Raw genomic sequence first — 23,484 nt, forward strand, 5'->3', positions numbered from 1 at the left:
GGCTGGAGAGTCACCCAGGTGCATGCGAGGCCGCCGTCCATCGTAAAAGAACACAGACCTTGATTGTCACCGCCCTCAGCAAGGTTGTCCTCCCTGGGAGGGAGGCATTCCAGAGGAATGGGGGTCACGGGAATAGGACGTTGGCACCAGTGGCAGCCCCTCAGACTGGGGCCCGGAGTGGACTCGTGCGGCTCGGTCCCCTCCATCCAGAGCCCATGCCTCTGTAGCAGAGCCTTCCCCCCGGGGGCTCCTGCCGTCGCCGTCCATGACCCAGGGCCGGTAGCGCGGTAGCCCTGGCCTGGAGTTCTGGGTTGGGGGTGCACCGGGGCCAGTCCAGGCAGGCAAGCTCTGTGGCCACTGTGGGAGTGACCTGGCTTCATGGCCCCGTGAGTCTGTCCCTGAGGCTGCCAGGCCACCCGGCGGGCCCTCACCACGTGCCTTCCTCCCGCAGGATGACAAACAGCGCTTCGGGGCGTCCCTGGGCACCTTGTCCTTCGGCCGGGTTGCCATCGTGGGCATGTCCATCGTGAACTTAAAGCTGGCTGTCTCCATCGCACTCCGTTTCTCAGCCACCCGCTGTCAGTTTGGGCCCACGGACGGGGAGGAAGTCCCAGTGCTCGAGTATCAGATGCAGGTACGGGTTTGGCACGTCTGGGGCTGCACTCCCAGGTCACTCGCAACATTCCCGGGACGGGACCCTCGTGGGAATAATCGGCCACAGCAGCTGGGCCTCCAGGCTGTTCATAGTGATGTCACTCAGGGGAGCAGGAGGGGCCCTTGTCCTGCCTGTTTTCAGGGGGCAGGCCCCCTGGGATGACCAAGGGGGGACCTGGTCGGGAACACCAAAAAGCGGCTTGGCTCCTGGCAGAGGGAGATAAATTGTATCCCGGGGGTGCTCGGGGTGCTGGTGGGTTACCAGCGTTTCACCCCACGCCCGGCCCTCACGCTGCCTGAGCTGAGATGCCCTGACACTTTCTTCCACATATGCTGGGCCTTCTCACTCCTTTACATGCTTGGCCTTCAAATTTCTTCACACATCTGGGCCTTCACAGTAACTCCTATCCTCGGCCTCATGACTTCCTCACGTGCCTTCCTCACACACCTGGGCTTCACCCCTTCCTCGTACACCTAGGCTCCGGGACGCCAGCCTTCACCCCTCCTCACATGTTTGGCTTTCCCCCAGTGGGCTGGGGTTGCCATTCCCTTGAGGGGGTTCCTGTCTGAGTTCAGCAGCAAGTCTGACCTAGCCTTGGGCCAAGTACTGTGTAAGCACAGGTGCATTCAAGTGAGAGCTGGAGGGAATCGTAAGAGTCCCAGCTTCTTCTGACATTTCTTACCATGGCTGTGAGCCTGTTTTAATAATAAATAAAAGAGGAGAAGTAGAATATCGGGGTCATGACTGGGCACACGTCATCCCCTCCAGCACAGGTCCCATGGCCTCTGTGAGCTCAGTGCCCCTGACTGCCTGGATGTCGAGGGTGGTCAGCGGTCGGAGAGCCCGCTCGAGCCATAAGCTTGGGCTCCTGACCCCGCTCCCCACTACTGTCTGTGTGCCCTCGGGCAGGGTACTTAGCCTCTCTGTGTCCTGAGTTCTGGCTCTCTTATTAATAAATTAGAGCTGCTCACACCTCCTTCTGGGCTGCTTGTGAGGATTAAATACGTTAGTCCATGGGAAGCAGCTGGCGGGGTGTCTAGGTCTCGGCACTCGGCAATAGACGGTGGCCATGTCGATGGTGGTGGTGACAGCTTCCCAGGTCCTTTCCTGCTTTTTCCTCTATCCCCCTTCCATCCATGCAACAGTGTGTGTGCAACAGACCCCCCTCCCTGCCTTGGGGGTACTTCTAGCTCCTTATGAACTTCAGTTTCCCCATCTGGCTGGAGAGGGATTGCTTGATCCCTGGTAGGTCCACAAAGCATGAACTATCAGCATAGGGGGCTGGTTTCCTTAGCTGCAGATGGGCTGAGAGTCCCCGCTCCAGTCACCGTGTGCTGAGATGGGGAGCACGGCGCCCAGGGGTCGCACCTGTGGGCAAGACTGTGGGCAGGTAGGGAGGGACCAGCTGGGTTGGAAGCACATCAGCCAGTGGGGGGGCGGGGGGCTTCCCGGTAAGCGTGGCTGCAGCTGCAGGGTCCTGTTCCTGACCTGTTGCCCCTGGTCTCTCCTCTGGGCCTCATCACCATTGGCCATCAGGAGGGGTGCAGGAAGGGGGCTCCCTGCAAGGATGTGTGATATGTTAACACGGGGTTGGTTCTCTGCAGGGGTGCGGGAGGGGGGCTCCCTGCGAGGACGTGTGACGTGTTAACACGAGTGTCTTGTTGATTGTAGCAATGGCGCTTGCTTCCCTATCTGGCCGCCATCTACGCCTTGGACCACTTCTCGAAATCGCTCTTCCTGGACCTGGCAGAGCTGCAGCAAGACCTCGCGGGGACCGACCACAGCGCCAGGCAGGTGAGCTCCCGTGCTCTTTTCTCTGTGGGCTTTACTGTTCCTAACTCTCACTAAGGCCGAACAGCACAGCCCTCAGCCTGTCTTTCAAAACAACATCTGTCCATCCGTGGCGGCCCTCTGGGGTTCTGAGATGCCCCCCGAGTTGTGGCCGCCCACCTGGGCCTCCCAGAATCCTCGCCGTGATCTGGACAATTGGGGTGCTATCCGTGTTACCGGGTCACAAGGATGTGCCAACATGACTCCACTCCGGGCCTGCAGGTCCAGCTGTCCTTCTGCTTTGGGGAACGCGATGACTTTACCAAATTCTCATTACCGGCCCCTCAGTGGGTTTCATGGTTCTGATCCTTCCATAAACAACCCTGTCAAGGCCTGAATCCAGGTGATGGGATTCGAACTGACCACCAAGGATTGGTGCTGCAAGTGAGCGTCCACGGGGCTCAGCCTCGACATAGTCATCCTTGGCAGATCTCTGTGTAAACAGTTTGCAGCTGCCTTTCCGTGGCCCCTCAGTTTCCTCCTGGGCGTGAGCAAAATGGGAATCACAAGGAATGTGTTTGAAAACAGACTTGAAATACTGCAGATCGGTGTTACGTACAATACCCTAAAAAGCCTGGATTGGATTAGTACGTTTTGGAATATTCAGCACAAACACCCAGGAAGTCGGGGGGTGCCGGGGGGTGTGGAGACAGCCAGTAGGCTGCGCTGCTCAGCAATGACGGGTCCTCGGGAATCAGGGATTAAATGTGTTTTTCCCCAGCATGAGTCACCGGGACCTTTGCCAGGAGGACCCGTTCTCCTGTTAGTAACGTTATAAAGCGTAAGCATGCTTTATTCTCTCTGAAACTCTGCGGTTTCACGGAGGCGCGCCAGGACCTAAAAGTGGCCCTTATTTCATGTTGGAAATACTGGTAGAAGGGATCGTCTTCTTTAGCAGGCGTATGTTTGTCTCGTTCTCTAAATTCTTTTTGTTAAACGTTTGGTGGAAGCAGAAGGATATCTGCAAGACACATAAGGCCCAGAGACGCTGGCCAGGGATAGCCTTACAGAGTCGACTGCAAATCGCCATCCCCTGCATGGTCTCCTGCAAGCCGGTCCCCGCCTGCACCCATCCTCAGAGGGGGGGGGGCCTGTCTCCACCTCCTGTTTGGTTTCTTGCTTTTCTTTCTGCCATCAGATTCTGCCTGGTTGCAGGTTCAGAAGCGTCCCCTACACCGAGTTGAAATGTTTATGTTTCGCGCTCTACGCCTGCGATTATCCTCACGCCCCTGGAGTTTATTTGCCGCACAGAGCTCTGGACCATCTGTTTCCACGGCTGTGAAACCATCTGTACCCCAGTGTGTCCACTCTGAGATGAGCCCCCCCTTCTGAAGCTAAAATTGGGTTTCTTTCTTTCTCCTGCAGCTGTCGGGTATTTTAGATTGGACTACAGGGGACACAAGCCTTTGACGCTAGGGCTGAAGTGACCTCTGACCTCCAGTGTTGGAGCCTTTTTTCACCTGTTCTTGTTGGATTTCCTCTCCCAAGGCAGAGCTCGGACGTGAGATCCATGCCTTGGCGTCAGCGGGTAAGCCGCTGGCCTCATGGACTGCCCAGTGGGGAATTCAGGAATGCCGGGAGGCTTGTGGAGGACATGGCTATCTGGCCGGTAGGTTTTGAAGTGTGTGATGGTTTTCTGTCCACAGCCCTGCTTTTGGCTACCGCCTGCCAGCCAAAGTTGGCAATCGCTGGTTTTTGCGAATAAAGTTTTATCAGAATGTAACCACACCTATTCGTTCGTGAAGTTTCTGTGGCCATGTTCGCATGACACGCAGGGCCGAGTCGTCTTTGTCAAGCCTAAAATGTTCACTGGCTGGCCTTTCCCAAAGCAGCTTTGCCACCCCCCTGCCCTAGACAAAGGCCTCCACTCACTGCTGCCTCCTGTTCTCTGTCTCCTTCTGGGGGTAACGGGCGGCAGGGAGGCTGTGTGACGGAGCCTGCCAGCCCCCCAGTGGAACGTAGATAATCTGAATCTGTTCGTTTTTGTTGTCACTCTTTGCTTAATGACTTGGCAGTAATCCGGCACCAAGCTTTGTCCCGACGAAAAATTCTTCAACTTAGAAAAAGACGATTTTCTTTGGCAGTGGCCCTTGTTTGGGCAGCTGGAGTGAGGTTAAGAGAGTGAGCAGCCGAGGGCCTGCGACCAAGTCCTTATCTGCCAACCGCTGGCTGCACAGCCCGGCCAGCTAGCCAGCCTCACTGGGCCTCAGTTTCCTTGCCTGTAGCCTGGGGACGATTGTGGTGCATAACAATGAAGGTTCCTGCCATGGTCACATGAATGAGCGCGCGTTAAGTGCTCCTTGCCGTGGTGGATGTGTGGCACATGGCCAGTGACTTCTACTGGCGGTTATCGTTGAAGCTTTTAGTATTATTGTAGTTGCCACTGTTATTTGCAAACGTCCTGTGTGCGAGTGTTCAATAATTGGTAAAATCTAATTAGTCCAAGCAGACCAACACATGCGTTCCAAACAACGAAATTGGCAGAAACCTTGTTTTCGGTTAATGACCCCACAAGCATTTTAGGCTCTTGCCAACTTTGATCATCTCGGCGATGGTCTGTGGACAATTATGTTTTCAGCAAGGACCTGCCCCAGGTGCTTGTCATGTCAGGGCCAGGAGTGGTCCCTTGGCTCCCGCCACGTGGTGCCTCCCCATTACCCACGGACCAGCGGGTGACCATGCCTGCGTCCAAGTCGCTTACATGTCTCGTCCTCTGTGCAACATTCCGTACTTTCTGTTTGTTGTCACAGCTCAAAGAGACGCAATAAATAGTTCGCTTTGTTGGGCTTTGAATAGAATAACGAATGGAGTCGGGCAGCCCCGCAAATGACATAAACAAGTGAGTCAGGTGTCGTGAGTACAAACGCTGGGCTGAAACCAGCAAGGCTGGGCTCAGTGGGGTAGATGTGATGGGCTGGTCTGGGTTTAATATCAACTGTGACCTCTTCCTTGGTGGTCATGTCTGGTTGTTTCAGTAGACCGGTCTGTGGCAGGGGGCAGTGGGTCGGGGGGAAAATGATCAGCATGTCCCAGGTGACCACAAGCCCCAGGGCTGCTGCAGAATGTCTCACACCCTCTCTGGCTATGCTCTCAGCAGTGTGAGCATGGGACTCCCACTCCTCTAACTCCCGGCTCATCCTGTCCCACCCAGCCTCCCATGTGGAGAACATGCTTCATCAGAGGAAGGAGACCCAGATAAGAGGGTCTAGAAGGCATACCTTATAAAAAGTGTGAAGGAATCAGGGCCCTTCACTGGCAGGAGAGATGACAGAAGAAAACTGAGAGTTCTCTTGAGATATTTGAAAAAATTTTTAAGATTATTTGTTTTGAGAGAGAGCACGCAAAAGCAGGAGGGGCAGAGGGAGAAGGAGAGACAATCCCAAGCAGATGCAGTTCTGAGCGTGGAGCCCAAGGTGGGGCTTGATCTCACAGCCTGATATTGTGTCCTGAGCCAAAATCCAGAGTCCAACACTCGACCAATGGCACCACCCAGGTGCCTGAGATATTTGAAATTTCTTGTGTGAAAAGATGAACTCGCCACAGGGTAGGCAGGTGCCCTGCAGCATGCGTCAGTGATCCCCATGCCTGGGATCTGGCATTTGACTGCGTGAAGCTTGGTGTCCACAGGGGAGAGGGACAAGCGGGTGACACGGGGCGTTTCTTAGTGTTCCTGCTTGCCGGCGCCATGGGGTCAGCCGCTGGGAGGACCAGTTGGGGGAGGCGTGGGTGGGGCTGGGCAGCCTCGGAGTGCTGTGTCCCGGTGCTGGGGCTCCCGGGGAGTGGCGTGGGTCCTGCCCCCACATGCACTGGAAGTGACAAGGTGCATGGCTTCCTTGTAGTGAACCGGCTGGGTGACCTCCGGAATGACAACGACCCTAACTGCACGTACGAAGGGGACAACAACGTCCTGCTGCAGCAGACCAGCAGCTACCTGCTCAGCCTGCTGGCTCGCCACATCCAAGGTGAGGCCCTCGCACTCATGGGAGAGTGGTCAGCCCGCACACACTGGCCCCATGAGGCGGTCCCTGTGTCTGCAGGAGGATGTGCGTTCTGAAGCACGACTGACCGTCGTCGGGGGCACCTAGCACGGTGGGGTGGGTGGTCACTCCAGGACTTGATGTGCTCACAGGTGGTGCTCGCATCGAGAGCCCTCTGAGGACGGTGGACTTTCTGGAAGCCTACCCCGATATCCTTGGCCGGAGGTTCACATGCCCGAGCGTCGAGAGCTGCTTGGATTCTGCAGGTGAGCGTACCGTCTCCCCATTTGCCTCCTGCCGCGATCCCCCTGCCTGCTGTGCAGCAAGGTGGGCCGTGGTGGGCCCTGTATTCATCCAGACCCCCCCTCCTGGGTGTGGTGCTGAGTTAGGCGCTGACTCTCCCCAAGGATGGAGACGGAGGGGCTCTGGGTCCTGTCCCTGCCTCACTGGGCAGCTGGTCTCCAGCCTGCCGGCTGCCCCTGAAACTGAGCTGTCTTCACAAGAACCCGGGGTCCTCCCACTCAGGGCCTTTGCACATGCCAGCCTCGCTGGCCTCACTTCTGTGGCCCCTGGCCCGTGGCACATTCACCCTTCTCAGCCCTGAGTAGGCTCAGCTCAGCGGCAGTTAGCACGGGGCTCTGTGCTCATCATGCTTGGCCATGATCATTGAGCACCCCTGTAATCCAGGGCATGGGAAACCCTTGACTCAGAGCAAGAGAGCCGCTCACTTACTTGGGTCTGTGTGTTCATTGTTTTGATTCACTCTTGAATGTTATTTTGGAGAAAAGGCCACTCCGGCCGCTCTGGAAACAGAGGGACACAGGAGAAGAGGGTGCCCCGGCTGGGGCGGCAGCAGTGGAGGAGGGGGCTAGTGCTGCCAGGACCTGGGTGGGGCAGCTTGGGGGGATGGGGCTTGCTCAGGCGCCGGTCCCATCCTGGGGTCCCCTCCCTCTGCTCCTGCCCCAAGCCTGCACCCCCGCCTCCCCCGAGCACCTGCAGCCACAGCTAGAACATCACTCATCTCACTGCCATCTGACCCGTGAGCCCCGAGGGCATGTGCTTCACGTGGGTTTCCATACCTCCTGGAGACTGCCCCTGTGGCACGTGGGCCGGGCAGGAGCCGCCCTTGTACAGAGCCCCCCAGGGACCTGGCAGTGTGGGCCCCGCCAGGAGAGTGAGGGGGTGCTCCTTCCCCACCCCAGCCTGCTGACTGCACCTGGGAAGAGCCGCATCCACTCTGTCAGGCTCTCGTGGGGACACAGGAACTCACATCGTGGGGTGCTTTGCATCCATGCTCAGGATCCACTGGCCGCCATGGTACACGCAACCACCTGCGCCCTCTTCTCCATCACGGAAGGCACCACAAGGAATTCCCTTGTTCCTCTGAGCGCCTTTGGCATGGGAGGGGGGCAGCTGGTCTGGATCAGGAGACCACAGAGCCAGCGTCCCCTGGGGTCTGGGGGCCGAGAGCCCGTGGCCTCCCAGTGTCACCTGCTGTGGGTGCCAAGTGCACCCACCTCACTCTCTGCCCGGCCGCAGACCCTGCTCCCATCTTCCTGAGAGGAGACCAGGCCAGGTGGCGCCAGTGGTCGGAGCAAGACTAGAACTCAGGCTGGGCTGACGTCCCAGCTGCTTCCTCCGTCATCATCCTCTTCATCCAGAAAGCTTCTGCCCACAAGTGCTTTCTTTCTTGGCGGTCACCACAGTCTGTCACAGTTTTCCCGAAGACAGCCCCCTGACAGGTCCTCACCAGCCTTTGTCAAGTGCCCATGGGATGTGGGACCCACCTGAAGGTCTATTTCAGATGGTTTCAGAGCGCCCCAGCCAACCGTTGCTGCAGAAAACACTAGAAAATGAGCTCATGCTTCTCATAACATCAACCTAACCAGCATTTTTCCCCTAAAACCATTACCCGCTGTAAACCAAAGAACAAACAAGCCGTCTGGCAGCTCCTGGCCGCACGGGGCGCTCTGCTCTGTCGCCTCCCTCGCGGACACTACACGCGGTGACCCCATCTGTGCGGTGGCCGCAGGACACAGGCCAGGCTGCGTCATCTGTTTTTCCTGCGAGTGTCCTGGTTTTTGCAAGATCCAACAAAGTGAAAACATCTTCTGGAGGGAAAAAAAATGGAATAAGAACCCAAGTAGTGCAAGTGACACTGAATGCTGACATCACTGTCCACACGGTCGAGGGAGCTGGTGGCACGGGGCAGGCCCCTCGTCTCTGGGGCCTGTGGTCCTCCCAGCCCATGTGTCAGCCCTGGCCTCCACCCGTGGGATCTGCCATAAGGACGATGTGAAATCTTCACGAGCCTCGAACTCTGTGGGACCAGAGACGGCAGCTCAGTACTGCACATAGCCCATCGGGAAGGTCCGAGGGTTTTCATTCAGGGGACGAGTCGTTTATCTGGGGAGGGAGCGGGGGGCATGGTCCCTGTCCTCGGCTGTCTCTGGGTTTCCTCCATTTCTCACGCAGGCGTGCGTGCCGAGGACGAGCCTCACAGATGTTCCTGTGTGTTTGAGATCTGCACTGTCACTTGGCAACATGAGGCCCGTTTGTTTTCCTCAAGTTGGCTGCTTTGCAAAAACAGTCAACGGTTGTGGCTCACGATGTGTGGTGCTGACAGCCGTGTGCGTGTACAGGGTAGTGGGCTCGAGTCGCATCCTGTTCCCTGGGGAACCTAGGCTCTGGAGTTGGCATGACCTAGGGCTAGATAGTGAACCTTTCTGAGCCTCAGTTTCCCCTGTAGTCCATGCAGGTGGGGATGTGGTCAGCCCCATGTGGACCCTAGTAGGGCCTGGGCTGTGGTTCACTCTTGCCAGGGGCTGGCTGCCAGGTGCCAGAGCCTGGCTGCCAGGTGCTGGGGGGCCACCACTCTGCGCACCCCCGCAGGCACGACACGCGCAGGGATTGCTTCGCTGTTTCCCTGGCAGTCAGCTCCGTGGCGGGTCTTACACCTTTGGAGGAGGTCATGTGGGGACATCCCAGCCACACAGGAGTGTGAGGGTGTGGGAACACAGACAGCAGGCAACACCCAGACCTGGGCCGTGCCAACCAGGGAACTGGGGCCAGTCGTTCCCGCCTTGCTTTTTGGGCACACCAAGGTTGGAGAGCTCTGCTTTAGAGGGGGAGATCAGCCAGGAAATGGACCCTGGGTGGAGGCAGCCTGGGAGAGGAGAGGGGCAGGGCGGAAGGCCAGGGAGGTGGTCGGAGGGGGCTGGCCAACCTTGAGGGGCTCCCTGAAGCAACTGGGTGTCAGGGTGAAGAGGTGGGAGGATGCTCTGAGTTCAGGTGTCATTTGTGGAGTCTAGTGCCCTGCAGACAGGGATGGGGCCCAGGATCCCCAGGACTGGGAGGTGGGGCAGGAGCGGCAGGTCTAGGGACCACAGGAATGCTATGGCAGTGACCCCTGGGGCATGTGGGAATCCGTAGTGACACTGAGGGGACGCACCGTGTCCCGGCAGACGGAGCACGTGAGCACCAGCCAGAACTAGCAACCCTCCCAAACAAGGCGCTCTCCCCAAAGCTGGCTCGCGGCCCCCCGGCCTGTGGGTGCCGCAGTAGTGCAGAATGTGGGGTGCCCTCTGGGTGCCTCCATGTCTGTGTCTCACAGGCTCTTCCCCAGGATGGCTGTGCTTGCGAGCCGCCCGTCCTGGGGAAGTGCTCGCAGGCCGCGGGTGCTTCATTGTTACTCTCATTTTTCTGTTTCTTGTTTTGAAGTCCCCCTTGCAGCATACGAGTGGTTGGTTTGTTACCTGCTCCGTGAGAGTCATCGGAAACTAACTCAGGAGAAAAGATCAGGAAGCAATGACTTCGAAGCGAGAAACAACAGTCAGGTATGTCTGTTTTGAAAATTGCTTTTGTAATTCGCTTGGACTCCCTGTGCTGCCATGGCCTCGGTGAGCCGCCTGTTGCGGTGGTGGCAGCCAAGCCCTCTGGCCCCTGGGACCTCAGGAACGTGGCCACCCTGTGCCTTGGTGAGCTGCAGGGACCTTAATGGATGGTGGATGTTGTGTTCAGAGTGTCTGGTGGCATCTGGACGCCGCCAGAGCCATCACGGTGGGACCGGGGACACTGGGCCATGGGACCCCAGCCCTGGTCCCTCCCAGCTGACCAGCGGCTGCTTGGTGACTCACCCTTGGTTCTCTCAGGACATTACCACCCTTCTCAGGGAGCCTGGGTGGGAATGGCCCCAGGATGGCTTTGGTTCTCAGGCTTGGACGGGGCTGAACCCATCGTGGAAACGCAGCCCACTCTGAGATGCCTCCTGGCGTCTGGATCTGGGCTGTTGTGACCCATACATCCTGTCTATCTGGAGTGATGGCTGTTGCTTGGGAGAGCACGGATAAAGGAAACATAAGTTTCTAGAACTGGTGTTGTTCCTTCTCCTCGGCCTGGTTTTGTGAGGCTCTTCTTATGCCCTCTGAGAACTCAGCATCCCTGTCTGCCCATCTCCCCTGAATGAACTCCAGCCCTCCTGTTATGCTGTGATGGGTGGCCTCTGCACTGGGGTAGATGTGGCCAGGAGTGAAGCCAGTGGCGTCTCCTGGGACCTGCTGGACACACCTGCCCCAGGTGTGGAGGTGAGGGGACAGGATGGCATCTTGACTGGAAAGGCCTGGATGGAGAACTCAAACCCAGGCCTTCCTTACAGGAATTCAGCAGGAGGCCCCGGTCAGTAAACTTGATTTCAGTGCTACGGTGACCAAAGTACGGGGTATGGTAATGATCTTCCAGAATGGCTGGGGCTGCTGTAGCCTTAGTCTCTTGGACACTGATGGGAGTGGATTAGCTTGTCCCATGTCACCCCCTTCCCTGCCTGTCAGGGAGTAGAAACGGAGGGCCTCCTTGGAGTCACAAGCCAAGGCCCCAAAGAGATAGAGGGCACAAGAGGCTCCCATTCCCACTGCGTCCAAATCCTGGAGAGCTGCCTGGAGGTGGCTGTGGGTCTTGGTGCCGTCCTTCTGCACCCCTGCCAGCTGGCCCCTGCCCAGAACCCTGATGACAGACCTTAGGCAGGGCCTCAGCTGTTTTAGAAATAATTCCCCTTTAGACCTCTGTGAAAGCCCTCTGTAGCAGCATTCAATATGCCGCACGACAGAAAAGGACGGGAGAGACCAGCTGAGCTGGGGTCTGAATCTTGGAGCCTGCTAAGAGCCAGCCCTGGGTCAGATCTCATGGCCTGGGCTGGATGCTCATGTGTGCCCTGGGAGAACACAACCTCTTCCCATACCGTGCCCTGAGCAGCAACCCCGGGCACAAGAGGAAATGCTCAGAGAATGTGTGGGTAGCCTCGGTTTGGGACGTGCCTTCTTGAGATGGGAAATCAGAAGCCGTAAAAGATAAAAAGTGATCAGATGTGACTGTGTAAACACTCGTCATTCTGTAAACAAAGTCAGGCAATGGGCTGCAGACTGGGGAATCATGTGCAGCAGGACGAGCAGGGCGCCCCAGTGGAGAAGGGTCCCCGGCCAGGGAACCAGCCACCGGCACAGGGGTTGCTGAGCACATCCCAGGGTCATGTGGGGGAAGGATGGTATCTGGCGGGTCGTGGAGGCGTGAGCTGCTGTGTCCTCTGGAGCAGTCAGTGGCTGCTTGCATGGAAATATGGAGTGAGCTGACTCTCACCTGGCAGAGGCGGGGCATTTATCCCCCGTCCCCTCCCCTCACCCCTGGAACAGCTACCCCTTGCTCTGTGCCTCCTGCAAGCGGGCCACACACAGTAAGTTCTTTAAAAAGAAGAGAGATGTGTTTATTGCCTCTTTTGGCCAAGTAGTACCCTCCCATGTTCAGAGGAAGAATGTGTAATAAGGTGGACGGTGGGGCCCCGAACCCCCAGAGCCCTGTACTCCCTGTCCAGAGCTGTCAACCTCGGAAGGCAGATGTGCCGTGTTCTCCCCTCACCGCACCCGGGTCTCCTGACGTGGGTCATTTCCTGCTATCTCCTCTGATGGATCGGGCCATCGGGGCCAAGAGAGATGCCCAGGGTCACTCCTCTCAGCTGTGCTGGGGCCGGCCTGGAACCCAGCACCATCCCCGGGGCCTGGTCCTCTTCCCTGAACTGAGGTCTGAATATGGACACTGAGGAGTTCGTTTTCTGCCTGGAGTGTTGATGATTTGCTGACGTGCAGATATCCTCAGGAATTAGAGCACAGCAGGACCCAATAGCTGCATCTGATGGTTTAGGGCTTCGTGGGGGTGGGGGCTCATGGGAGAGGAAGGGGCTGGGAGTAGGGGCTGGCCCTCGGGGCTCTCCGCATGTGACTGCCCTGCCCTCGAGTGCTTGTAGTCCACAAGCAGCAGTCCCAGGTTCACTGCAGCTGCGGACAACTGACCCCAGGCCATGTTAGATCCCCCAAGGGGACAGGTTAACAGCTGGGCGCTGGAGGGTCAGCGGACTCCGCAGGAGCCTAAGGACAGGTCTGTGGCCTCACCGCCCGTCCCTGCCTGGCGGAGCCTCGGCTCCATCCAGACGCGCCATCCAGACCCATCCATGGGTCCTGTACGCTGTCCGCTGCTCGGCGGTACCCCACCTCTGCCCACAAAGACGTCCACCGCACCCCTGAGTTCTGACAACCAGAGACACCAGCCAGGGGCAGGTGTAGACACGGCTCCCAGACGCCCCACAGGACGGCTCCGCGTGTTTATCAGCGCAGGTCAGGCCCCATGCACGCTCTTCTCATTAGAACAAATCCGGTAAAATGACACGGTAGTGACGGGAGAAGAAAACCTAATGAAGCTGCTGATACTCAACGGGATCTGGGGGAGCAGGTGAGAAAGGAAACACTGGGACCAGAGGACCTGCCGTGGCCTCCTGCTCCCACAAACAGCGGGCATCAGAACTCCTGGAAATGCAGGCTGGCTGGGAACGGTACACGTCGGAGCCACAGGGAGCCGCCCTGGCTTCGGGTGGATACATGAGTGGGACAGAAGACGGGTTTCCTCCATGGCCCGGGGAGGAGTGCAGCCATGCCTGGAGTGGCCGGGGGCTCACGGAGCGCCCTCACTGTGTGTGCAGTGCAGGAGAGGACTGTCGTGTGCCCTCACACCTCCTATGGCAGTGCCTGGCATGGTTGTCCCTGGGTGTGTTGGGTGGGGCCAAGCTGAAAGCAGTCATCAGGCTTGCCCAGGTCATGGAGCCCACAGACGCCGGCCTTGGCCTTCTCTCGGTGCTGGCCTTCTCCTGATGTTTGCGCACAGGTGATTCTCATGCCCTGCCCCCTTCGTGCATGGCTTCCCTTGGTGTCATTGTCCCGCCCGGGGCCTTGGCTGGAGCGCCCACCTTGGTCTGTGTTCCTGATGGTTTCTGCCCCTGGCCCCTGCCCCAGGCTGGAACGGCGGCCCTGGCTGTTGGCTCACAGGGGCTGGCGGCTCCATGTTGTGTTCTGTTCTAAGGTGTACTACTGCCGTCCCCTGGCCCTCGCATTCCTGGAGCTCACTGTGGTGCGGCGGTTCCACGAGTACACACACCAACCCCACGTGCCGCCTGGGCTGCGGGCCGTGCTGGGCCGCCTCAGTGCCCTCTACGCCCTGTGGTCCCTGAGCCAGCACACAGCCCTGCTCTACCAAGGTGAGGCCCCTGCGGTGGGCACCTGCCTCCCCAGCCAGTCCCACCTGATCCCGCCCTGGTCCCAGCCGCATCTTCTTCAGAAGGCTTTCCTTCTGAGTCCTTACCTCCACTGCTTTCCCTGAGCACTCCTCACGGGCTGGAGGAGCCTGGGGGCAGATGAGGATTCCAGATTCCACCGGAGGGAAAGTGGTGTCAGGACAGGACAACATTTGCCTTTAGTCAAGGGAAGTCTATTTCCTTGAAGTCTATTTCCTGTTCAGAGAATATTTCCAGGAGGCCCACGTTAGCCAGGCAGGGAGCTGGTCTATGGCAAGCTGAAGCCCATGCCTCCCAGCCCATGGGGCCCAGAGAGACATGAGCCCAAGCTGCTGGGAGGCACCCTCAGGAATGTCCAGCCTGAGGACCCAGGAGGGCTTCCTGAAGGAGGTGGTTTGGGGGCTGATTCCCAGCAGATTGGTGAAAAATGTGATAAGCTTGAATCTGTTTCCATTATTGTCCTTCTAAGGAGCATCTTTAGACTGTTTTCCCTCATCTCCCCCAAAACACATTAATGATATAGACAGGCTGTGTATCTGTTCACATCCTGTGTGTGTATCTCAGCTTTCTGAAAAGTGAGACCATTTGTCCTACTCCCCTTGCCAAGAACCAGTTTCCCTGCTTAGGGATGGTGTTGCCCTGTGGAGGTGATGAGAGCAAATGGCTAGATTTACAAGGGGAAGAGCAGGCTTTGAACCTAGGGAGTGGCGGTGTGCAAGACAGGGGACTGGGCACTAAAAGTGACAATTCTGAGGGATGGACAGTTTCCTTCACAAAAATCCAACAAAAGATTCTGTAGAAAATGTGTGCTCAAATGCACAGGCCATAGCCTTGGGCCCCACGAGATGCCACGGCAACCCTACTGTGGTCGTGTGATGGTGGTGATGGTGGTGATGGTATGATGGTAATGATGATGGTGATGGTGGTGATGGTGGTAATGATGATGGTGATGGTGGTGATGGTGATAATGGTGGTGATGGTGATGATGGTGATGATGGTGGTGATGATGGTGATGATGGTGATGATGGTGGTGGTGATGATGGTGATGATGGTGATGGTGGTGATGATGATGGTCATGATGGTGGTGATGGTGGAGGTGATGGTGATGGTGATGATGGTGATGATGATGGTGATGGTGATGATGGCGATGATGATAATGGCGATGATGGTGATGATGGTGGTGTTGATAATGGTGGTGGTGATGATGGTGGAGGTAGGGGTGATGGTGATGACAGTGGTGGAGGTGATAATGGTGGTGATGGTGGTGATGGTGGTGGTGGGGGTAGTGGTGGTTGAGGATATCTCCTGGCCTGGCTGTGACCTTCTGGCACATGCACAGTGATGGGAAAGAGCACGGGAACCTGGCCCTGGCCAGCATGTTCCGCAGTGGGGAGAGCTCATACAAAGCACCTGGGGGCTAAGGTGGACATAGGGTACCAGACCCCATTGTAACCAGCGCTGTGCTTACAGGTGGCTACTTCTCTGGTGAGCGAGCTGGTAAAATGATCCAGAATGCCGTCCTGGACCTGTGCTCAAAGGTGAGCAGCAATCACTCCTGTGTCATCATGATTCCCCCACATCATGTGTGCCTGCTGCAGGGTAATGCACACCTTTGCTTTGCACACACGTGTATCTATGCAATGATGAGCAAGAACAGGAAGATGACAGAAAAATACGCCGATGTCAGGGGTCTTAGGCAAAGAGTCACTTTTAGGGATCATCTTAGAGTCCACACTCTGTAATACAATTTTCACAGCCGCCCTTGTAATTCTCTCAAGCTTCCCAAGGGATTCAGCCTCCAGCTTAAACTCATCTCATGGTATTTTTCTTGTGTGTGGGATTCTGTCATCTTTGTCCCCAGAAAGGTCATGTGGGCCAAACCCTGACTCTGTGCCCTCATGGTGCTCTATCCAGGGAGCCTTTCTACAGGGGCAGACATGGCCAGAGCTGTGCCATCCCATTGGTCACTGCAGCCTGCACAGCTGTTGGCCATGGACATGTGCCCGTGTGACCGAGGGTGTTTGTCTTTGATTTTCACCCACTTACACTTAAAAGGCCACCCATGCTGGTGCTGCCAGACTGGGTGACCATCCTTAGCAGAGTCATCTCTCCTCTCAATGGTAGGAAATCATTTTATCAGATGTCTCAAATGACCAGCGACCTGCCACTTCCTTTCTCCCTCTCAGAGCTCAGAGTCGATGCGGTTCCAGGCAGCCCCCCTGATTGGTTCTATACCTCTCCCCAGACTCAGCTCGCCAGTGGCCATCCCTCGGTCTCCCGACGTTCTGGGTCGGCGTGCATCCGTGACCGCGCCACACCTATGTGTGGCCACGCGTACTTCCTGTCCAGTCAAACCCATGACTGGAGGGATTTCCTAGGTGTGTTCCCCTTGCTCTCAAACAGCTGCATCCCTGGGGACCTGTGCCTGGTGGCTGGGGCCCGGGCGGGCAGATGCTTGCACACACAGTCATGCAGCTGAAGCATCCTGTCCATCCGCCACCAGGGAGGCCCAGGTCCTTGCTGCCACTCCAGGGGGTCTGGCTCAGGCAGGTGGAAGGGGCGGGGTGCCCGTCCCACAGTTTACTCGTGCATCGTCTGTGGGTGCATTGGTGCCACCACAGCAGAGGTGGCCACTGAGCCGGACTATTTCCTGCCATCACCTGGCAGGTGTGCTGGCCCCTGTCTGGACAAGGGCCTTGCTCTGCGGACAGTTACATCTGAGGTGGGCATGCTCGTTCGTCAGGAGCCAAGGGACAGAGGGCGTGTGGCTGCGGAGCAAGGGGCCAGGTATGGTCACGAGCAGCAGCTGAACCACAAGCTGTGCTCCCTCCTCTCTTGGGTGGACTGGCTTAGTCCTGGATGGCCAGTTGCTTTCCCTCTGCGTCGCCAAAACTGTCCCACTCCAGGACTCCAGTTGGTGCACCCAGGGGCCATGTCACAATTATTTTAAGAAAAAATCCCTCTGCATTTCAAGAACGCTCTTGGGAGTCTTATTACATAAATTCCACATGTCCTATTGAAGAACCGCTTGCACGAGGGAATGGGGACATCCTCAAGCCACCTTGCACCTAACAGCCCTCGTAGCACGGCTTTCCCAGGTGCCTGTAAACACCAGCCCCGGCACATTTTTTCTGGACGTGCTCTCCTCTGCTGGAATGGCAGCTGCCCGGATCAGGCGGATTCAGACACGAATCTGAGGACGCTTGCCCTGTTAGTGAGCTGCTGAGCCGCTTTTACGAGCAGCTCCCTCCTTCTTGAGAAACAGTTAACGCACTGGAAGTTGTGAGTGATTAGCAACATGGAGAAAATATTCAGACACGCACCGAGGGAGTCTGTGATGCAGGCCAGCGGGAAGATAATGCATTAGTAACCGAGCCTCACATGTGCCTGCTGGGGTTACCGTTGCTAGTGGGTCATTGCTAGCGGGTCGTAGCAACAAACGGCCAACGCTCTGTTTCTCGGCAGTCGCCATGGAAACTCCCCGGGGTTGCCAAGAGAATGAACTTTGTTTTCCCACAGCTGAAAGACGATGCGGTTGCCCTGGTGGACGTGATTGCCCCTCCCGACTTTGTCCTGGACTCACCGATTGGCAGAGCCGACGGCGAGGTGAGTCCCCCCAGGGCCGGGGGCTGCTGGCAGTTACTGCTGGGTTCAGATGATGGCATGGGCCAGGGCTGTTGATGCTCTCGGGCAGCAGCAGAGGGAGCGGCCAGGAGCGGGGGGTGGTTTGGGGAGGGTTAGCTGCACCCCAGCCTACCTTTCTCCCAGATATGGGCTGGCAACCCCGCCCTCACAGACCCAGGGTGCTGGGGTCGGCATAGGCCCATGCCGAGTGCTGGGCCCTCCAGCCGTCCCCCTGCTCTCACAACCCCCAGGGGCCCTTCCCAGCGCTGGGTCTTCCTGACCTCTCACCGTGCTGACTCCTGACCTTTTCCATCCACTGACCACTCACCCCTGGTACTTTTGCTTCCAGCAGCTCCCTCTTGGCTCCCTAATCTCCGTTGCCCTGCCATGCTCCATCCAGAATGACTGCTTCAAGTGATCTTGTCAGACTGCCCCCTGCTGAGCCTCCCACCAACATCCCTCATCCCCACACCCCTAGCCTAGGCGGCCTGACCTCCAAGGTCATTTTATGCTGTGCTCCCCCTGCCCGCTGGACTCCAACCTCACTGTCCCCCTCTATTCTTTGATGACAGCAGGCTTTCCCACCACAGGGCCTTTGCACCTGCTGTTCGCTCTGCCTGGAGCACTTCCATCCATTGCATCTAAGCAGAAGGCTGCCTTTCAGCTCTTCTCTGAGGCGGGTGCCCCCACTTTGTCCTGCCATCTCACCCTACAGTGCTCGTTCCTGAGCCCGCCCCTGTCCCTACGTTCTGTGTCCTCAGCTCCTCCCAGCAGTGCACCCCGTACAGGCTGATCAAGGCCATGTTCTTTGTGCGAAACACCTGCTTTCCACTCAGGCTCTGTTTCATTGGAGACTGAATGTGAGGGGGCAGGAGCCCTCCATGCCTGCTCAGGGGAACAGACTTCTCCCAAGCAGGGGGTAGGCACCCCGACCATGGCCAGGCTCAGGCCACACTTGGGCTTGGGATGGTGTACTGGGCCCTAGGGTGGGCAGGACAGAAGAAGTACCCAGGCTGGCATGAGGACAGTATCATCCTTGGAGGCCTGCTGTCCTCTGGCCTCTCCCACACGGTGTCTGTTACGCACATGCTTTGCCACGGAGAAACCCAACACCCAGGGAAGCCAGGTGGCCTGCCCACAGCTGCCCAGCCAGGAAGCAGCAGAGCCGGGATGTGGGTAGACACCTACCACCCGGAGAGAAGACAGGAGACTGGACCTCAGTCCCCAGTGTGGTCAGGGCCCCAATGAGCACCCGCAGGAGGACATACCAGTAAGGCTGTGGGAGGGGGGCTCAGCTGCCCATGGGGGCATGACCAGGCTGCAGGTTGGGAGGCAATGAGGAGGACCTGGACATAGTGTCATGCAAGACCCCGAGCCCCCAGGAGTGTTAGCGGGTACAGAAGGAGCCAGGGCAGCTGACTCACTGGGCCCCGTGTGTGCCCTGTAGAGACAGCCCCACTCCAGGTAGGACAGTGGCTGGTGCGCAGGGGCCGTCCCTGTGCTGCAGGCTCCTTCTGGCTCTGGAGTCCACCGTGGACTCCTGAGGCCTTGCCTGGCAAGAAGAAATATATGGCACGCAGTTTGACCAGGTGCTGCTAGGTGAGAAGTGCAATTTAAGGGAACATGCCGCTGCCAGAGGCTAAGATGGCCATTCCCTGAAGCATCAGGCTCCAAATTGTAATACGTAACCTGTGCAGAGAAAGTGGGCCTGAGTGTGCCTGGGGGGGCCCAGGAGTGCACTCAGCAGGTTCAGGGACACTGGCTTCTTCGAAGTAAGGAGAGCCTGGCTGGCTCAGTGCTCAAGCGTGTGAGTCTTGATCTCAGGTTGTGAGTTCAAGCCCCATGGCGGGTGTGGAGCCCACTTAAAAAAGAAAAAAAAAAATGTGGAATTTGTCAAGACCAGCCAGGGACACAGGAGGCCCCTTCCCTGGCTCTGTGGACTGGAGACCTGCCAGCCTGTATGCCACGTTTGGGCGGATGGAGAACCCCAGCAATGCTCATGGCCTTCCGCCCATATAGACGCTGCTCTGCTTTTCCCATGGGGCAGCCCGGTGGAAAGGGTTTGTGTGAGCTGCTGGAGGAGGTGGTCTGCTAGCCTAGCTGCTGAAGGAGAGGGCACGCTTCGGAGCAGACAGCCAGCACTCACCTGCGGAACCCGTGTGAGCCTCCCCCTACAAGAGTCCCCAGAGGAAAGGACGCATCCAAAGCTGTCGTCATAAATTGTTTTAAAGTATTACATGTTTCCAGTTGTTTTCCATGAGGAAAAAAGATTGATGTAAACGAAATCATCTTAAAATTTTCTAAGAAGTGACAAGAGGATTTTCCGTATTTTCAGCAAAAGCGTGTATGAGGGGCTCTGCAACTCCCTCCTCAGCTCTGTGAGGAACCTTGTTTATTACCCATGTATGTGCTTATTTCTTGCAGCTCTATAAAAACCTCTGGACTGCTGTCCTTCTGGAAAGCAAAGTGCTGGAGAGGCCATCGTGGTGGCCGGAGTTTTCCAGCAGGAAGCCCCGCATGGGAAGCTTGAAATCAAAGCTATAGTCGCATCACACACTCAGCTGAATCTAAGTGAGCTGATCCTGCTGGCGAAGATGGTGACCTCAAATCCTAGTTCCAGATGATGCTGGAAACACTGCTGCTTTCTGAACACACCCATGCTCGTCCCACACCGGCCTCTCCCCGCACCGCCCGGAGATGGCTCCCCCAACACAGTGCCGGGAGGACGCCTCCGCCAGATTTGCTGTGTGCAGAGAAAATCCGTGTGATCACCTCTCTTCCTGATGGTCTGTTTTTTTGGTAATGAGGACATCGCACGTGCTGTGTTCACATGCCCGAGAGGAGGCCGCGTGCTCGTAATCAGGGCATTTCTGGGCTGATGGTTTTCCTCCTCCTGAGATTTCTTACAAAGCTCTGCTTCACTAAGTACTTAACGATGCCAATCTGATTCTTTGTTAACTGGTTTGACTTTATCATGTAATTATATCCTATTTTAAGCTTACCTGAATGATGTACTTTGAGATTTCTAAGGAGAAGAAAATCCATTTTGTGGGGAAATCCAGGTTTCCACCAAGGAAACGTTTCCAAAGAAAATAAATGCATCACACGGGTCTGGTCCGTTTAAGGCCCTGAGCTGCTGGCTGCACACATGTTCTTTCGTTCTGGTTCGAGGCTCTGGTCTGGCTGTTCGGCCCTTGGCAGGATGCCGGGTGCTGCTTGGTGGCTCCCCGCCCTGTGGACCAGCGCACCTGCCTTCTCGTGGAGGCCAGGTTGGAGGGGGACAAACCCCCACATGGTAGCTCCTGGGTCCCCTCTAAGCACGCCTGGCTCGCGGGTTCCTCTCTGTCATCAGCCGCCGCTCTGAAACCTCAGAGCAGAGCAGGCAGACATGGCCCCGGGCACCCAAGGAGCACAGGCCGTGCCAGGGAACTGGGACGGCTTCTTATCTCGGAATAGCTCCAAGTGCCTCTGAGCACGGAAGAGGCGGGGGCAGGACCTGTTTTTATTAAAGACTGACTTTCCAGCTTTGGGAACTACCAGAGGGGCTCCTTGACTTCTCTAGCCTCAGTTATCACACCTAGAAAAGGGGAATCCGACCCCATCTCAGCCCTGCAGGGCCGCCAGGCACACATGAGTGGGTGAGAGGGGCTGCTTTTATTAAGCTCTACTGGACACAGGGACTTCGTCGTCACCATCTCCTGGACCCTCAGACACTGGGTGGGGAGAGTCTGACAAGCACGCCCATTTTACAGGTGAGAAAACAAACACGGCCAGGAGGTGGTCCGGCCCAGATTGCACACAACCATCCCAACGTTCTCGGCCCAGCACAAAACAGGCCCTTAAAACTACAGGGCTGTAGTTTTAACTGGGAAGAACCCTGCCTGAGTGTAATACTCTCACCCCAGCAGCGTGGGCAGCTTCTACCAGGAGCTGCAAGAGGGCTGTCCTCGATGCAGCTCATTCGGCTGTTAGCATCCCTCGGGCAGGTTCTCAGAGGAATTGTTTGCATTGTCACGCCTGTCCTTTGGGAACAACGGATGGCAGCTAGCACACCCTCCGGTCTGCTGGCCTCTGATGTCATTTGTGAAGCCAGCACATGGCCATCGGGCATTATTTCAGGAATGTAGAAAGCATCAAAGAGGAAAACGTCACAGCTCCACTCTTGAGTGATAATGACTGCTTACCTGTCATTTCCTTTGGGGCCAGAGGTCACAGAAGGGGGTTCATGGTTGTCCTGGGTTCATACTGGTTTTGCCCCATGCCGCTCTGAGGCCGGAAAGATGACCATCTTGCCCCCACTGGTCAGAGCCCAGTGGACAGCTCATCCCGTCTTCTGGTGGCGTGCTGGAGCACCCCATTCCTGAAGCCCTCTGTGTGCTTGTGTACTCCTGTGTGTGTGCGATTTTCCTAACAGAGCCTGGGGCCATCCTCTACACCCTTTCCCTGCTGAAGGGCACTTCTCAGGCACTTCTTGTGTCGAGCAGCATGGACATAGAAGCTTAACAAGCCTCCTGAGGGACGTGGAGAGTTAGAGTTTCTGCTCGGAGGAGCTCTGTGCACGGGTCGGCTCCTGGAAGCTGGGGCACCCAGACCAGTGCCTTGGGGGCGGGGCTTGTGATACCACCACCAAGTCAGAGGTGAAACAGCCTGATGGACAAGCATAGGATGAGAGCTGGGCAGAGCCAGGTGGTGCCCTTGACAAAACAGCATGAATGACAGAATCTGCCTCACTCTGCCCTTGTCAGTGTTGTCACAGCTAGCAAGGAAAGCACAGAACGCAGGCCTGGCCCACAGACGGCCGCTGCTCGAGAGGTCTCCACATTATCACACTCTTCCCAGGAAGACACCTGCCTTTTCTGCTCTGTTACCTTTCCCAGTGGTGTCCAGTCTGGGGCTCCCTGGGCAGATATGCTCTTCCCTACGGAGGCTGAACATGTCTTCCCAACTATTTATGGGCTATCTCTACGCGCTCAGGATGATTGCCACTTCTCGCTTTTTGCCTAATGGAGACTTGAGGCGCCACAATATTTTTGTTGATTTTAAAAATACTCTTTACATATTAAGAACAATAAACCTGGAACATATGTATTATCTATCACTTTTCTTTGTTTATCCTTCACCTTTTGATTGTATTAATTTTTTTCTTTTTGATTTAACATGAAGTTTAAAATAGAATTTGAAATCTTATATAAAATTAAGAACCTTTCCTGCTTTGCCCTTTGAGGTCGTGCTTGGAATCTTCTCTCCCATACTGGGATTATTTCTACCTTATCTGTTTCTTCCAGAGTGTATCGCCAGTGCTTTGTTGACCAGGAATTGACTTCAAGATACAGTGCAAGGTAGGGATCCCGGTGGCTGGCCCTAACCAGAAGTGCCACCTGCAGCAAATGCAGGAATCATGGATGTTCCTGGACCCATTTCTGCCTTTTTCTATTTTATTGTCTTTTCTCACATTAGCTCCTATGATTTCCATGAGTGTGGCTTTCATACTTTCCAGTATCCTTTGAAGCAGACAAAACCTCTCTCATCTTTTGAAAAAAATTTCTTAGGTGTGCAAACTTTGGTATTATTTTGTCAAATTCAGTGCCCTCCCTTCCCCAGATTAATGAAAGATTCTTTGGAATTTGTGGGTTTGGTTTAATCTATAGATTACTATCAGAATTTAGATCTTTATGGTGAGTAGTCTCTCCATCTAAGACCATTTTTCCATGTTGTTTTTAATAAGCTTCCTTGCTCTGGTGTATTTACTTTGGAAATGGTCACTTTAAAAAAAAAAACACCTTAGTTATAAT

The 23,484-nt window shown here is 56.3% G+C and overlaps 1 protein-coding gene across 3 annotated transcripts in view; it reads left to right on the plus strand.

Annotated features, from left to right (window-relative positions):
- Nucleotides 1-20,693, plus strand: part of ACOX3 (acyl-CoA oxidase 3, pristanoyl) — a 38,465-nt gene extending 17,772 nt beyond the window's left edge. For 2 of the 3 annotated variants that reach the window (XM_047718753.1, XM_047718754.1), the window contains exons 9-18: nucleotides 452-634; nucleotides 2,327-2,449; nucleotides 3,974-4,094; nucleotides 6,325-6,447; nucleotides 6,615-6,728; nucleotides 10,183-10,298; nucleotides 13,858-14,032; nucleotides 15,539-15,606; nucleotides 17,588-17,674; nucleotides 20,117-20,693. In XM_047718753.1, the coding sequence (XP_047574709.1) occupies nucleotides 452-634; nucleotides 2,327-2,449; nucleotides 3,974-4,094; nucleotides 6,325-6,447; nucleotides 6,615-6,728; nucleotides 10,183-10,298; nucleotides 13,858-14,032; nucleotides 15,539-15,606; nucleotides 17,588-17,674; nucleotides 20,117-20,236 (1,230 nt within the window). In that variant the 3' untranslated portion in view covers nucleotides 20,237-20,693. The remainder of the gene's footprint in view (nucleotides 1-451; nucleotides 635-2,326; nucleotides 2,450-3,973; nucleotides 4,095-6,324; nucleotides 6,448-6,614; nucleotides 6,729-10,182; nucleotides 10,299-13,857; nucleotides 14,033-15,538; nucleotides 15,607-17,587; nucleotides 17,675-20,116) is intronic. The other variant, XR_007125263.1, reaches the window with a different exon arrangement.
- The last annotated feature ends 2,791 nt before the right edge of the window (nucleotides 20,694-23,484 follow it).

The sequence above is a fragment of the Lutra lutra genome, chromosome 2, assembly GCF_902655055.1.
Source record: "Lutra lutra chromosome 2, mLutLut1.2, whole genome shotgun sequence".
In the NCBI taxonomy this organism is placed as follows: domain Eukaryota; kingdom Metazoa; phylum Chordata; class Mammalia; order Carnivora; family Mustelidae; genus Lutra; species Lutra lutra.